This window comes from Notamacropus eugenii, chromosome 2, assembly GCF_028372415.1.
Source record: "Notamacropus eugenii isolate mMacEug1 chromosome 2, mMacEug1.pri_v2, whole genome shotgun sequence".
Lineage (NCBI taxonomy): Eukaryota > Metazoa > Chordata > Mammalia > Diprotodontia > Macropodidae > Notamacropus > Notamacropus eugenii.
The window spans coordinates 78963975-78980711 of record NC_092873.1 but is presented as its reverse complement, the minus strand read 5'-3'; the positions used below and the strand labels follow the sequence as shown (position 1 = coordinate 78980711).

The window sequence follows — 16737 nt, the reverse complement described above, 5'->3', positions numbered from 1 at the left end:
TGTGTTCAAAGTCTCCCTAAAGGTGGCCCCTGGGATCTTCCCTGGTAAAGAACCCCTGTGTTTTTATGGGGTCTCTTCATTCTGTTTGTCATACATCCCCCAGGGTCTCCAGCATGTCCAAGGTATCCTGCTCCAGGGTCCAGGCTGTGGTGGTTTCGATGCCTCGCCTACCCTCACTCTAACACCACAGTGTGGTTTGGACTTGGCCACAACACTGAACAAACCACAGTGTGCTGCTGGGGCGGAGGCAGGATGGGATTTGGGGTAGGGCGCTGTGGAGAAACAAAAGGGTAGTAGAGAAACATGTAGATGCAGGGAAAAACTAAGAACATAAGACTAGTCAGTGAGAAATGTTGGAGAGAGCTTAGGAGATGCAGTGGCAATGGGAGGGAGGGAGGCAAAGGTTATCCATAGGTAGATAAAATTCTCAGAGAATCTGACAAAGCACAGATGGGGCCATCTTCCCTTCCTAGAGAACCCAGCCCAAGACTTTCTTAGGATCAGGCGGTATATATGAGGCAGTGACCAACTGGAATGGGGGAGAGGTGACTGACAACCCCACCTTGCTCAACCCCTGCCCTAAATGCATGGACAAACACACACACATACACATACACAAACACACATATCTACACACGTCTTCCAAAGGTCAATAAAGACAAAGACAGCCAAAGAAAGGCTGACTGGTGGTGAAAGCTAGTTCTAGATATGTATGGGGCTGGGTCTCAGTTGGGGGTTGGAGGTCAGAAAACCACTTGGGACCCTGGCCTGGCACAAAAATGTTGAGGGAGAGGAGGGAAAGGCAGGAGTTTGGAGGGGTGGGGGTGAGAGTAGGCAAAAGCCTAGAGAAGCTAGCTGCTTTTGGCATTCCCACGTACCTCTATCCCTGCTCCTCAGCTCCACTGTGGGTCCTGTTAGGGACCCATATGTCCTTTTCTACATACTCACCCTCATATTGGTCCCATCAACCAGGCTTAAATCCCCAAGGGGAAGCCACGTTGAACATACAAACATTCCCCCTTTTCCTCACCCATGCTCCTCCCCAACCTCCAGGCCCTTCCTTCTGACACGTCCGCTGTCCTCCCACGTCCTCCCATCTTGTCTAGGACACTAGAGGTAATGGGGAGGCAATCTTTTTTTTAATCTATATGTGGATCTGTTACAAACACAAACCCAAAGCCAGGAGCAAAAATCATTCTTCAGAAAAATAAAAAGTACCTTGCAAATATATAAATAAAAAAAACCCTAAAAACTAACCCCCTTCTCAATTTCCTAAAAAAAATTAAAATCCCAGAAACCAAAAAGAACAAAGGTGGTGTAAACAGTTTTTCAGGTTTTGGAGGAATCCAGACCCCTCCCCCCTAAACCTCTTCACCCTCAACATTCCAGAGCTCTTGTCTTCACCTATGTTACCCCTTAAACCTAAGAACCCCTAAAAAAAATCCTCGTTTTAATCATCAGGAGAATTACTTAAAAATGAGAGATGGAGGCCAATGGAAGAGGCGAGGAGGTGTAAGAATCCTTTGGTCTCCACTTTCAGCTTTGAGGTGATGTGTGCTATATATTTGGGGGGTTCAAGAAGTAACCTTAACCTGTCACCCTGTCTTCAAAGTCCATACCCCAACTCCACCCATTCCCCCCAACTTCCCCCATTTTGCCCCCAAACAGGGGATACCTCCCTGCCCCCTCTCCACTTACCTCAGCTATTCCCCCCTGGTTCCTGGTACCCCCCTCATTTCTGAAGGGAGCCGATTTGGAAGCATATTCCCCAAGTTAGGGGCCCAGGAGAGAGGAGACACCCCAAGTCGTATCTTCGGCCTTCTCTTTCTCCTGGCTGACTTAAGGAATGGGGAGTGCCTTAAGATGGGAGGAACCCCCCCTAAGAGGGTTTAGGAGTGGGGTTTCCCCACTCCAAGTTAGAATTGGGGACACCCTCCCCCCCTCCCAATCCATCCGTCTCCAACTTGGGTGGGAGAGGCAACAGAAATGCCCAAGTCAGTTTACACCAACACTACATTCCTCACCCACCCTAGAGGGGTACAGGGCTCCCCAAAAAATCCAAAAAAAATTGAGGGTCGAGGGGGGACCGCCCTTGACCAGCTCCCCAAATCTGGGACACTCAGGTGCCCCCGTTTCTCCAGGAAAATTCTTCCTTTTGCTTGCCTCCCGCCCGCCCTGCTCTGTCCTGATGCCAATTTTGGAAGTCACTCTCTCCCTCCTCCTCCCGGGTGCCCCAGCCCGCCCCCCTCCCCCTCCAAGGCTGAGATGCCTGACACCTGGGTCCCTGGACAAGGGTCCTTCCCAAGGACCTGGAGAACAAGGGACCCAGTCCATTCCCCCTACCCCCTGGGAAGCTGAGAAGCCCGGTTCCCCTCCCCTCCCCCCCGGCTGGGTCCCTGTGGTGGTTTAAAGAAGCTTGGAGGACTGGAATCTGCCATTGCTGTTGTACAGCCAGGTTTTTTTTGTTGTTGTTGTTTTGGGGCTTTTTGTTTTGTTTTGTTTTGGGTACAAGGTTTTTTTGGGGAGTGGGATACGGAGGAAGGAGAGACAGAAAGAATGTTTGGGTCCCTTAATACCCGCCCCCCCATCAGATCTTGTTCATTTGGGAACCTAGCCTTCAGTCTAACTCCCTCCAATTTCCTGTGTGCTTCTGGTAATCCCAGCGGATTACCAACCTGGTATGGGGGGCGGGGTGGGAGTGGGGGTGTTGGTAGTTCTTGTTCAGGCATCGAATTTCAAATCCCCACCCATACTATACTGCCCTAGAAACCAGCTTTGGCTTCTGAACCCCACAGCTACAGTGGCTCTTTGTTAGTAGGATCTAGCAATAATTTTAGTCCCTCAGACACATGTATCCCATAACTAACTGAAAAATGCCCCTAAATCAGCACCCCAAAATATGACCAAGGGCTCTCAAACCCATACTCTCAGTCCCTGGAACCTCTCCCCTTATAAACCCTAAAAACTGATTACTGGATTCTGATACTTCCCCAAACTCTCTCTCAAACTGTGTAAATATGAACCCAGTTAACTGCTTCACACCCAAATTACCTCCCTCATCTTGAATTCTCAGCAGATTCCTAATTCTCAGGCCTTAAGCACCCTATTCCTGGAACCCACCAGCATCCTAAAATACTTCATAATAGCCTCCAAACAAGCCTCTTCTTCCAAAATCAGAGAGAGTAAGCCTTCAGTCTGGGCTTGTGCCCCTCCCTGGCAAGTTCCAAATCTCTCTCAAACCCAAGGGGCTCCTCAAAACCTGTTTCTGCTCCCAATCAGTCATAGTTAAACTCCAAATGATGCCAAAGTCCTGTTTGGTTTCTCCACAAAACTAGAGGACAGCCACTTTGCCCCACCAAGAGTAGAGAGGAAACCTGAAAAGCGCCTACTCCCCACCCACTCCTTTATCCACACACCTCCTTCCTATGTTCTTTTCTCTCTCCCTGACCCCCCCCCCCCTTACACACACACACCCTCTGGGATCCTTTACTGTGTCCCTCCAACTTTTCAGCCTCCACTTTCAAATCAGGCTATAAATTATAAATTAGTGATGCGTCCTTATGATCGTTAAGCAATTGAATAGTAGATATTTGAGAATTCTACACAGACCCAGAAACCTGGAAACCCCTTCTGACCATCTTGCCCAGCCTGTTGGGTCTACCTCTTCCAGCCAAGCTTGCCAAGTCAGGGAAGAAACCCAAACTCTCAAATTTATTAAGCCCCTACTAAGTTCTGGGTGCGGCTCAAGTCCTAGTGATACAAGGAAGGTAGAAAACAATCAGTCCTAGCTCTCAAGAAGCCTGAGGCCTTGTGGGGGAGACTATATGTAATGTAACTATGTACAAACAATATATGGACAGGGTAAATTGGGGATAATCAATAGAGACACACTCCCACCCCCACCCCACCCTCCATCTTCTTTAAGCTCCAATCTCCATCTCTGCTGGTGAGGTGGTAGAGGATGGGGTACAGCTGGAGAGTGAGGAAAAGACTGGTCCAGGGTCCTTCCCAGGTTTAATCCTTGCCAGGAGCTCTGAGACTCCCTTTAAGGTCCAGGCGCCTCCTGGACGTGGCTGGGACGGCGCAATGCTGCCATCTTGTGGATGAAATCATACACTACGGGGCAGAGACTCCTCCCTGGACCAAAGACAAATTTCTACCTTTATCTGGGCAAACTAGGATCCCGAGATCCGGGGAAGGAGCGAGGGGTAGGGACGTCGGAGAGTCCGAGTTTAGATGGGCATCCGTCCAGTACTAGATTCGAAGTCAGGAGGGACCTCCTTTCAAGTCCTGCTTCTAACAGTAGCTGTGCGACCACGGGCAAATCTGTTAACCTCTCTGAGCCTGTTGTCTCACCTGCATAAAATTGAGAATAATAGCTGTTTACATAAGATTCGCTAATAATAGCTAATAGCTTAACTCACAGAGTTGTTAGTATCAAATAAGATCTATAAAAAGCCTTGCAATTATTGATATATAAACTATTATAATGATCCTTGAAGAGAATGGAGCCTGGCAGGATGGGAAAAGTGAGCTTCGAGTCAGGGAAGATACCAGGGTTCCCTCCGTTTCTCTCCAGACTTCCGCCCCCGCATGGGGGGTTTTCCCACCCCCTCTAGGGGAAGCAGCTGGACGGTCCGTCCTGTCCCAGTACAATGGCAGGAAATAGACTAGAAATCACATCCGCCCCTCCCTTCACTCCCTCTCCCTATCAGGGCTCCCCTCCCCGACTCTCTCTCCCGGGTTCCCCAGGGAGGCCTGGCCACGAACATTTTCTGTAGCTACGTGGCAGCCACGAAAGGTTTAGGGTTGAGGCCAACCTTCCTGCTAGGCACTCTTAGACTGCATCATCAGGGACATAACCTTCTCCTGTTCTCAACAACCCTTTTTCCACCTAGCGGGATGGGATGTTTGACTCTAGTCTGAATTTTCTTCTTCCTGCCTGGAGGACACTTTTAGCCGCCTATCTCCCACTTGCCTCCCGTGGTTTTCCTACTTAAACTCTTAATAGGTCCCCAAAGGCCACTCCACCCCAATTCTCCTCGAAACCCTAACCGTTCTTTTCTGTCTTGGATACCTCAGACCTCTCTAATTCTAATTCCCGGCCCATATTAACCTCTAACGCCACTTCTCTTGGGCCCAGCAGGATCATACTTTTCATATGCCACTACCCCCGTTTCCAAGGTTCCACCCCCAGTCTCCACCATCTAGGGAGGCAGGAAGGATACCAACCCAAATACTTCCCCCCCCTCCCAGTTCTCCCGCCCCCAACATCCCGCCGGGATAAAGGAGCCAGGACTGGGAGAGATACCCCGCCCCATCCCAGCAAGAGAAGAAACCGAAGCCCCTGCCGGACGGGGGTGAGAGCCAGAGGGGAATCCGAACTCCAGGGACCCCGAGTGGGGGCAAGTTGGGCTAGAAAAACAGGGATCCCGGGGAATTAGGCGTAATGTGTAGGGGGGAGGGATACTAGCAGAACTCAGGCTCGGGATGGGGGGGATGGTGTTGAAGATAGGCTGGGGATTTGAGAGGCCTGGGTCTCTGGATGAATTTGGGCAAAGAGCAGGATCCGGGGACACACAGTAGGGAGAGGAACAAGATGTCTGGTTTAGAGCGAATTCCAGGTCTGGGCTTTTGAAATGTGATTAACCGACACCCCTTTACTATCTCCTGTGAGTGTAGAGTATCACAAAAAATTGGCTGAGTCTAGAGTCTTCCAAAAGCGGGATTTTTGAATTATCTTCCCCTGCATGGGATAGGAAATTTGGGAGGACGCACCAAGACTTGGGAAGAGCAGAACTTTGGTAGATGGGGGAGGCGGGTAGGGGGAAGTACTTCCAGCACTTAAACTATAAAAAGTCTGAAAAGAATGGGGGCGCTGAGGCTGGCGTTCAGGAATTCTCTGTCTTGAGAAGAGGTTGGGTAAAGGAGGGAGACCGCCCTAATAGGGACAAGAAGTGTCCAGACTAAGAGTTTGGCTATTCAAAATCCTGAGGAATGGACAAACATCCCAGGTCTTTGACTCTCACTTGTCATTCACTTGCAGGCCACCTTCGCCATGAGCTCAGCTGCGATCTCAGTGGGGAATCAGGGCTATGTCAGGGAATTCACACGCCATGCATCTGATGTGCTCTGGAACCTGAACGAGTTACGCCTGCGTGGGATCCTCACCGATGTCACGTTGCTAGTGGGAGGTCGGGCCCTCAGGGCTCACAAGGCTGTCTTGATCGCCTGCAGGTTTGAGGGGTGGTTTTGTGGAGAGGTGGGAAGGAATGTGGTCTCTGATCAATGGTGGGACCTGACAGGGAGAAGTCCTAAATGATTGGAAGTGGGGGAAGGGCAAACTATATAGATGTGAGGATCTGGAGAAAGCTTCCCTGGATTAGGGATGGGGTCAGTGGAAAAGTTAGGTTTGCTTGGGAGGAGTAAAATGTTACCTAAAAGCAGAGCCCATGGGTCCAATGTGTGGATCTCAGGGTATACGTAGCAGGGGGTTGTTTTTTTGTTTTGACTGAGTCTGGGAACCGAACTGGCCTTTGAGTCAAATACCTGCAATCTCAATTGTGAAGTTGTTTTGGCACAAGGGAGCAATGACTCACCTCCCCTTTCTCTGGCCTGCAGTGGCTTCTTCTATTCGATTTTCCGTGGCCGGGCAGGGCTGGGAGTGGACCTACTATCCTTACCTGGGGGCCCAGAAGCTGGTGGCTTTGCCCCTCTTTTGGATTTTATGTACACTTCACGCCTACTCCTTTCACCGGCCACGGCCCCAGCAGTCCTGGCGGCAGCCACCTATCTGCAAATGGATCACGTAGTAGAGGCCTGTCACCGATTCATCCAGGCAAGGTGAGGAGGAATTTTGGGGGAAGGAGGCTTGGAAGGAGAGTTGGCAGTTGAATAAGATTGGATTCCTGCAATGGAGGTCATCAGTGGTGTTATGGAGGAGGGAATAACCTCAGGTTGAGCAATATTTAAGAAGTGTAGGTTGTGAAAAAGTTGGAGGTTCCAACACCTTGGAAACTAGTCAGCTTACCTCTCTGGGCCTCAGTTTTCTTTTCTGTAAAAAAAAAAAAAAAATCCCCATTGGCCCGATGGCAGTGGTCTAGTGGTTCTTGTTTGCTGTGGAAGAAACTAAATTGGTTTCTTCTTACTTAACCAAAAAGTAAATTATTTCAAGTGGACTGATTTCGAAGGGTGGATTAAAAGTTGGGTCAAAATTGGTTAGTCTGTCTCTCCTACTTCTTAGAGTAATTTAGGACAATCAATCAACAAGTATTTGTTATGCATTTGCTAAATACCAGGAGACAATTTGTACATACAGATAATTTAGAGTAGTTGGGAGGAGGTAGTATGAGGAAAGGCATCCAGTTGAAGGTGGTACTAGTTCTGAACTTGAAGGAAACTAGAGATTCTAAGAGATAAGGAAAGGAGGAAGTGTACTCAGAGCAGTGTACAGCCAGTACTACAGGCATAACTTAGAGCACAAAGAAATGGAATGTTGTAGTGAACAAGGCCAGTTTGGCTGGAGAGTAGAGAGTGGGAAGGGGAAGTGATATGTATAATAAGCCTGGAAAGGTAGATTGGAGCCAGATTGTGAAAGACTTAAAATGCCAAAGAGAGAAGTTTGTATTTGATCTTAGGGGTAATACAGAAGCCACTGGAGATCATTCAGCAGGGGAATGACAGTCAGACCTTTATTTAGGAATATCACTTAAATCTAAGATACATGGAAGTTATTGTAGAAAACTGAAAACAAATAAATTAACTTTAAAATAAAAAATAAAGTAAAAAAAAAAGGAATATCACTTAACCTGGCTAGGCCTCATTTTATCTCATCTGTAAATTTAACCAGAGGATCTTTCAGCCCACCTCCTAAATTCTATAATCCGAACTCTTCCATCTCACAGCTATGAACCCATAGGCATCTCCCAGCAACCACTTGATTTAGAATCACGGGCACCTCTTATGACAGCAGCCCCTCCAGAAGGTAGCCCTCGCCGCTTTGAGGGGCACCCGGACCCCCCAACAGAGTCCCGAAGTTGTTTCCATGGTCCTCCCAGCCCAGACAGCCCACCTAGCCTTGATCCCGCAGCTTGCAACTGGAAGAAATACAAGTTCATCATTCTCAACTCCAGGACGGCCCAAGCAGGAACCCCAGCTGGGAAGGCTGACGCTGCTGCCGAACCAGCCGCCTCAGCAAAGCCTGCCAATGGCGAGGAAGCCTCTAGCAGTAGCGGGGAGGAGGGTTCCTGTTCAGGAACTGGGAGCAGGTTCGGGGGGGCTGGGCCTGGGAAGCTCTGAGGGTTGGGGGAGGTATGGCAGGTGACCTATAAGAGGTGTGGCCTCAGATGGGGGGTGGAAATCTGGAGGGACGTGGTCCTATGAGGTTCGGGGAGGAGTTGTCTACTGAACACTTTGGGGTATGGCCTTAGTATGAAGGTAGAATGGAGAAGTCCAATCACTAACCTAGGGAAGCACACTCCCAAATACTAGAGGGGGAGCTGCAAGCATGCTTCTAGTCTAGACCAGCTCCAGATCAAGCACAGCCTCTCCTAAGGGAATGAGAGGTGAAGCTTTTTTTCCCAGGAGAGTTTTTGCTCGTCCCTCCCCCCTAGGCTCTCCCCGGCGCTTGATCCCCCCTTGCTGCTCACACACCCCAGCCAGAGAAATCTCGGATCGTCTTCTGAAGCGTCCGGTCCCCGACCAGGTGAGAACCCTCCCCCTTGCTCCGAGATCCCAACAGAACAGGCAATTCAGAGCAGCAAGCTTCTATCCTTCGAGACAAACATAGGACTAGGGTTAGGCGTTTTCTACCGGCTCTCACAGAGAGGAAGTGAGATCAACTATGGACTGAGCCAGGGACAGAGAGGGAGAGGCTCTGGAGAAGCCCAGCCAACTTCCTTCCAGCTGGTGAAGCAGAGGAGAGAGAAAAGAGAGTACCCTAAAAACCGTTACTTCTACCATTGCCTTCCCAGGGAATAATTTTTTCAGCTGCCAGGACTGTGAGGGAGGGCCTGGCTGCCCGGCAGAGGTGGGGTCACGGGCGCTGGCCCCCCTCAGTCCGGGAAACGAAGACAAACCCTACAAATGTCAGCTCTGCCGATGTGCTTTCCGCTACAAAGGCAACCTAGCCAGTCACCGCACAGTGCACACAGGTACACCGAGCAAGAGGAGGGAAGAAATCTAGAGGGGAGGGAAGAGATCTAGAGGTTGGGAGGGGGAGCCCCGGCCTATCCCGCTGTAGTCGAACCTAGAGCCCGGGCTTCCCTCTTTCTTTCAAATCCCAGGCGAGAAGCCTTATCACTGCGCTATCTGCGGGGCGCGTTTTAACCGACCTGCCAATCTCAAAACGCACAGCCGCATCCATTCGGGAGAGAAGCCTTACAAATGCGAAACATGCGGCTCTCGCTTCGTTCAGGTACCGGGGTTGCGGAGAGGAAAGCTGGCTAAAATGATCCAGGGTTCGAATCCTGGGATGGGCAGGCTGCGCTTAGCCGGCTTGCTCTGAGTAGGTGCATTCAAAGGCCAAAAATTCCACTCAGCTTGGTGGAGAGTCCGAATGACTGAGAGATTGGGAGAGGAGGGAAGGTGGGAAGTGAGTTGGAAATATGAGGGAGCCTCAATGTTATCCACTCTTGCGCACGCAGGTGGCACACCTCCGTGCCCACGTGCTGATTCACACCGGGGAGAAGCCCTATCCTTGCTCCACCTGTGGAACTCGCTTTCGCCACCTACAGACACTGAAGAGCCACGTGCGCATCCATACTGGGGAGAAACCATATCATGTGGGTATTAGGGATTGGGGTGAAGGCAAACTCCGAGAAAAATCTGATCACTAGTTCTCCGAGAGCTCAGCTCGCTGACGTGGGGGGGGGGGTGGTGGTGGATGAATCGGGAGTAAAATTCTGGAAGTGAGGTGTGGGAGCAATAGGTAACGGTTGTTAGGTGGAGTATGGAGATCAAGATGTGGGGCTAGAACACCTACTCCCACTTGAGGGAGGTGTAGGGAGAGTGAATAGAAAGTAACTTGTCATTTAGGAACTAGTTAGGGAGTAGAACTGATGGTCTGGGATCAGCATATCAAGTAAAGTTGATTTATTGTAGAGTTTAAAAGGGAAAATGGCAAGTTTAACTACAGGCTGTGACACTACTTGCATGAAACTGTCACATGTTCCTATTCTAACTCTCCCTTCTCACCCATCAGTGTGAGCCCTGTAACCTGCATTTCCGCCACAAGAGTCAACTCCGCCTTCATCTTCGACAGAAACATGGTGCTGCCACCAACACCAAAGTCCATTATCATGTTCTGAGAGCCCCTTGTTGAGGGCCGGGGTTGTGGCCCAGCTTACTCTTACCCTTTTCTGGTTCCAGAGCTGATGTTAGTCCAGTTTTTCACCCTGGGGAGAGCAGGGGTAGCAGATCTACTAGATCTGTTTCCATTTTGCCGGTCAAAATCTCTTCCCTTTATGATTTTTTTGCCTCATTCTCGAAGAAAAGTTAGTCAGGTTGCCTGACAAGCAGCAGATCTCAGCCCCTAGAACCTAATTTCAGTTCTTCTGTAAATATAATTTATTGGAGTTACTGGGTGGGGTTGAGGTTTTTCCTCACAGGGAACTGTATTTCTGTTTCCTCATTCCTTCCTACCCCCATTAGGGAATTATGTGGCTAGAAGTGATCCGCAGTAAGGTGAGGTCACAGCTCTGCTGGCAGAGCCAACCTGGACATCCTTTGTACCAAAGCTTGAATATTTCATATAATTCTTATTATAGCCATTATACTTAAAGAAACTTTAAAAAAAAACCCACTATTTTACAAGAGGTAGAAACCTCTATTCTAGAGCAGTTCAGGAACCCGGTGGGGGTAATGAAGCCAAGCCATTCTAGAAAGTAATGGGTCTTGGATCAAAGCTTCTCTCTGTTCTTGTAGAACAATTTGACCCTCTAGGTAATTTAGATGTAGAGAAAATAAGCCCTTCACTGTGGCTCTTTAAGAAGTTTTTGGACTCTGTATTACTCCTAAGTGGGGGCTGGTAACCTCCAGAAATCTCATTGGTCTATACTTAGTCACCTAGAAGAGGGGGACTGGATCCTTCATGATGATTTTGAATATAAAATTATAAGTTTTCTTTTATCACTTTACAGTTGGGTCTGGGACCTAACCTGACATTTTTAAAATTAGCTCTGGTTGTGCAAAAACTGGGAACCTTCACGTTGGCTCTAGAGAGGAATCTAGAATTCCTTGTTACCCTAGAGTTCAGCCTGCTTATCTGCTGGGCTGCTGGAACTCCAACTGTGACATTTTCCAGTTCTTTATATTGTCTTCTGGAATGACAAGGACTCAGGGGTGACTGAGGTAACACCTCAGTCTGTTTGGGTCTATGACCTCTTTCCTTTAGTGTTTTCTCTTCCAGAGAAGAGAATGACCATTTATTTTTCCTTGATCCTGGATATATTGCCTCATTGGTCTCCTACTATACTAGAAAACTCTCCTTTTGCTCGAGAAGTCTTGGGTGCTGTGTAATACTCTTGTTAATATTCTTGAGTTTTTCTTTTAAACTTAGAAACACTTCTGGGATATCTTTTTTTTTTTTTTTTTGGTCATGAACCACAAAAGGCATCAGAACCTGAGGCTATAAAGAGAAGATGTGGGAAAAGGAGAGAGATCCTCTGGGCTTCATGGAATTAAAGATTTTTCTTTTGCCTAAGCATTTAAGGGACTGAGTTGAGGTTAAGGCCTTCCAAAAGAACAGTCTGTCAAGGACAGCCTGCGACTGTTGGACAGAAATATAGACTTTTGTGTATCTGGGCCCAGGATTAGACAAAGATGTTTACAACTGCTGTTGGTTTCACAAGCTAGGGGCAAATGGGATCTGTATTCTGGTCTACTGGTTGAAAAAAAGGTTGGGAATAAAATCATTTCCTTTCAAGGTAGAGAAAGCCTATTACAATCTTATAGCAAAACTATGCCGTGGCATTCCCCGATAGGTTATTTGTGGTAGCGTGGAAGAGATACACCCATTGTGGTTGGGCAACTGAATGTGATGGGGATTTAGGTTTAAGTTCAGTGACCCTTTTTCCCCTGTGCTCAAGTGAAGACTGAAAGAGGAGAGAGATGAGAGGCCAGAAGTGGTATTTAGAGGGAGAATGAAGGAGTGGGGAAAGTGAATGGGAGATGGATCAGTGAGTGGAGATCTAAACTGGCATACTGTTTGAGTCTTGGAATAAAGAAACATGGATGTCATTTGGTGTTTGTTGGTTTCTTGGTCAGATCTGGGATGGGGAGCCTGTGCTTAGGGGAATTTTAGCTTACACTCTCCAGGCTAACAACACCGGCCCCTTCCAGCTACACTCTCTCTACCTTCCGGCTCATTGCTTGTGAGATCATAAAGCTCCGGAGCCACCTGCATCCTGTCTCGTATGAGGTAACTTCCTATATGAGTTGAGGGATACAGAAGGAAATCAGAAAGCTACCTCTGATAAGGGGTAGTAGTACCTCTTTCCTGAAATATTATTAGACATCCTGATTTCTGGGTCTTCTAAATCCCCTAAATTCTTGTTCTTCTCTCAGTACCCAGGTATCCCTTCTCAACTTTGTCACTTCAGGATATATGTGTATGTGTGTTGGGAAGGAAAGGGAAATATATTGCATAGATCAATTCAAGTCAGCAGTTTGATTTATTAAGAGCCTGCTGTGTCAATTGTAGGCCTAACATGGGAACAATGTGACAACACTTAAGAAAGTTAATGCATTCTTAGGAGAGACACAGTGTACGGAGGGGGGAGATGGTAATCCTGTTGGACTCCATTTGGTTGGACAACATTTAGAATACTATGTTCAGTTTGGGGCACCACACTAGGAAGGGGATTGGTCATAGGGATTCCCCAAGGGTGAACATCCAGAGGAAGACAGCCAGGATGGTGAAGGACCTTTTAAGTTCATGTTATGTAAGAAGGAACTGGAGATGATCAATTTAGAGAAGAGAAGACAGTTCTTCCAATACCTAAACTCAGTTACCTTATTTGCCATCACTTAGAAGAGGGGATGCATTTATTCTATTTGGCCCCAGAAGTCAGAACTAGGAGTGATGGCTGGAAATTGAAGAGAGGCTTGGTGTCAGGATAAACCTTCCTAATTAGAGCTATCCCCAAGTAAAATGGAAAGCCTCAGGAGATCATTCTGGAAATCTTCCCACAGAGGCTAGGGATTTGTTTTCTGGTTTGGGCTGCCCAGATGGCCTCTAAATTCCCGTCCAACTCTGAAATTCTGTGATTCTACCTGCAGTATGCTGTGCTAGGCACTGGAGAAGGTGCAAAGGTCCGATAAAGAAGGGTCCCTGCCCCTCCTCATGGATCACATAGACTAAGGAATAGATACAAGGCAGAGAATCTTAACTTTCTGAAATGAACCCCTTGGGCAGTCTGGTGAAACCTGCACTCCTCAGAATAAATAAATGATCAAGCTTTTTTATTTCTAATAAAGCATTTATTAAGCCCTCAATGCAAAGTGCAAAAGATACAAAAAGAAAAGTAAGACAGGCCCTGGTCAAGGAATGCACATTTCTAATGGGGGAAACAATACATATGGAACGTTTCAATAGTTAGATGGAAAAGTCCCACGGTTCTTAGATGCATATGTCAATGCCTCTTCTTTAATGGCATTTCCACTAATAATCCCCGTTTGAATTCTTAGCTCCTCAGGGCAAGGACAATGTATCCTTGGGATCTCCCCACCAGTATTCAGCCCAGACTGTCCAAACTGAAGGGTGGTCAATATGAGGTGGGGGAGAGAAAGGTATAATGATCAGAACTTCATATCAATTCTGATGGGAAAAGGAGAAGGATGTGTGCAGTACTTTCTTTTGAGAATTTGAGAGATGAGGTGGGGGGAGGGTGATCAAGAAGGGCTTTATTTCACACTAATTCCCACCACCCTAAAGTCAGTCAAACATTTATGAAGTACTAATGTGTCAGGCACTGTGTTTCTGATGCTGAAACATTTGATAGTACCAAGAACTTTTTTTTTCTGGGGCTTCAGTACCTGCAGTACCTACAGGAGTCATTGCCAGGAGGCGTCTCCATAGGGCTTGCTTCCCAGGATGATGTCTGAGGGCACTGAGCTGGAAGCATTGCTATTCCCATAGCTTTAGGGCCCAGGGTCCCCACATTCATAGATTCCAGGCTAAGAACCCTTGATACGAGGGAGCTAGAATACAAAAAAAAAATATTACGTGTACATAAAAGAGGTCATAAGCATTATTCAAGATCCAAGGGAGAAAAGGTCATTACTCCTTGGGGAGATCAGGGAAGGCTTCATGGAAGAAGTGGTCTTTGAGCTGAACTTGAAAGATTAAATTCAAATTAGAGGAAATGGGTGAGGTAATTCCAAGGCATAGGGAACTGAATGAACAAAAGCACACTAGCTGAAAATCTCAGGATGTGTGGACCAGATGGCAAATGGGGAAGTTTGGCTGGAGTGATTATTTCCAGTTTATTTTGTATCTTGGTTGTACATAGTTTACATGTAGTCATCCTTATTAGACTGAGCTCCTTGAGAGCAGGGACTATCCTTTTCCTTTCTATGAATCCCCAGCATTTAACACAGTGCCTGACACATTAGTACTTCATAAATGTTTGACTGACTTTAGGGTGGTGGGAATTAGTGTGAAATAAAGCCCTTGTTGATCACCCTCCCCCCACCTCATCTCTCAAATTCTCAAAAAAAAGTACTGCACACATCCTTCTCCTTTTCCCATCAGAATTGATATGAAGTTCTGATCATTATACCTTTCTCTCCCCCACCTCATATTGACCACCCTTCAGTTTGGACAGTCTGGGCTGAATACTGGTGGGGAGATCCCAAGGATACATTGTCCTTGCCCTTGAGGAGCTAAGAATCCAAACGGGGGAGTCAATACTAGAACAAAAGTGTTAAAGAGGGATTAAAGCAGAGCAGGGGCCAGGTGGGGAGGGGAGCAAGTGCTGTGAGGGAAAGTAAGCCAATATTGCCTAGAACTCAGTAGTTTAGGGTCTTGAGGAAAGAGAATCTGTTGGTCCAATATCTAGGTTCATTGCCCATCTTTCTCTCATCTGAGGAATCACAGACTCAGAGACAGAGAATTAATGGAAGGACCTTTGCCCTGTAGCAGAGAGAAAGATTCTCACTTCTGAGAAGAGAGGAAAGAGTCAAAGAAAGAAAAGGAGCAAGGTCATTGGGGATGGGGGGGTGTAGCTGCCACCATCCTTCGAAGTTGTCTTTATTTCCTTTGCTGATTTCCTGTTTCTGAGAACAGAAGTGATCCAGGTCTAGGCATAAATAGGTCCATGGATAGGGTTCAGGGGTTCTCTCCCCCAAGTCCACAGCTCTCTCTTTCCCTCAGAAAGTGAACTTTAGGAATCAAAATTGTCTTTGTCTTGATTCTTTGGGTGGAATGTGCTACCTCTTATTTCCCTTCAGGAAACATTTATAGTTCCCTCCCTTCCCCCTCCACTGCCATGCCCTCTCACAAAAAAAAAAAAAAAAAAGTACATCTGGATACTTACTAGTCTAGTAACCAGAAATAAGTTTACCTAAATCTGTCCCTCCATGCTTCCCTATTTCTATGGATAGCACTACCAGCCTCCCAATCACTCTATAGAAACCTCAGCATTAAGACTTCTCTTAACCCTCATTTCCCATATCCAGTCAGCTGCCAAGTCTGTCCATTTTGCCCCTACCACATCTCTAAATTTGTCTCCACTCCATTTGCAGTCACCACCCAAGTTCATGTCCTTCCCCATTCTCTCATGGACTATTGTAATAGTTTCTTAATTGGACTTCCGGTTTCTAGTCTTTCCTCACTCTAGTCTATCTTTAACACAGCTGAAAAAATAAACTTCTAAGGCAGAAGTTGGTCCATGTGACCACCCTGCTCAAACACTTTCCAGAGTTTGCCTCTAGAATAAAATACAAGCAGACTAAAATACAAACTCCTCAGTCCTGCATTTAAGATACTCTACTCTCTGGTTTCAACCAATCTGATCTGACCTTATTTTGAAATATTTTCCCTCACCCCCGACCTTTTTTCCCTATTGGTTTGTGGAAATTTATTTTTTACATGACTGGAACAAAGTTTATTATGCTTCACTCTAATTTTTATTGCCCATCAATCATCCAGGAATCAAAATCATAATCTCAGACAAAGCAAATATTTAAAATGTGTCAAAAGACAAACAGGAAAATATACCATAGTTTATTCAACTTATTAAAGAATAAAGAAATTACACATCTATTTTTATCATGTGTTCAGCACTATATTAAGTAGTATATTGGAATATAAATGAACTATTAGCTCTAATAAAACTTAAATGAAAATTTTAATACTTTTCTTTGGAATAAAAGGGATATTTTGACTTCTAATTTTCATTTTCAAAAAGAGATTATTCCTCTATTGGCATGCATCATTCTAGATGTGGGTGCAGAAAGTCACTCAAGAGAGGAAGTATCTTCATAGAATTCTTGGGACCCATGACAGCAGAGAAGAGAGTTTTCTATTTCCTTGTTGTTGTGTTTGTCCTTCATTCTCAAAGAGGACCATGACATCATGGTCCTCTTGGTCATGACATCAAGATGATGACATGACTTGCACTTGACTTTGATTTGAGTGAGGGAGGGCTGGTGAGATCACCAGCCTTACTTTCTCCTCCAGAGTCATCTGGGTTCAGTGGCCTGATATTCATCAGAACGACTGGCGATGGCCCAAGA

General features: G+C 46.8%; 1 protein-coding gene and 1 long non-coding RNA gene across 2 annotated transcripts; one reads left to right on the top strand and one right to left on the bottom strand.

The window, feature by feature from the left end:
- Nucleotides 1-3684: 3684 nt before the first annotated feature.
- LOC140525678 (uncharacterized) lies at nt 3685-8159 on the bottom strand. The gene is made up of 4 exons (XR_011974088.1): nt 8072-8159; nt 7031-7054; nt 6030-6908; nt 3685-4356 (listed from the first exon to the last, which is right to left on the bottom strand). It is a non-coding gene; the product is annotated as an uncharacterized lncRNA (long non-coding RNA).
- Nucleotides 6059-12237, top strand: BCL6B (BCL6B transcription repressor). The gene is made up of 8 exons (XM_072641274.1): nt 6059-6237; nt 6622-6843; nt 7905-8267; nt 8613-8704; nt 8973-9152; nt 9285-9415; nt 9645-9782; nt 10202-12237. The coding sequence occupies exons 1-8, from the start codon at nt 6059-6061 to the stop codon at nt 10319-10321; spliced, it is 1425 nt and encodes a 474-aa protein (XP_072497375.1). The 3' UTR covers nt 10322-12237.
- The last annotated feature ends 4500 nt before the right edge of the window (nt 12238-16737 follow it).

Excerpts from the sequence above, each read along its gene's own strand:
- BCL6B (XM_072641274.1), top strand. The coding sequence starts at position 6,059 with ATGAGCTCAGCTGCGATCTCAGTGGGGAATCAGGGCTATGTCAGGGAA. Across the intron at positions 9,153-9,284 it reads TCACCGCACAGTGCACACAG|GCGAGAAGCCTTATCACTGC; the intron begins GTACACCGAGCA and ends TTCAAATCCCAG. Across the intron at positions 9,783-10,201 it reads CTGGGGAGAAACCATATCAT|TGTGAGCCCTGTAACCTGCA; the intron begins GTGGGTATTAGG and ends CTCACCCATCAG.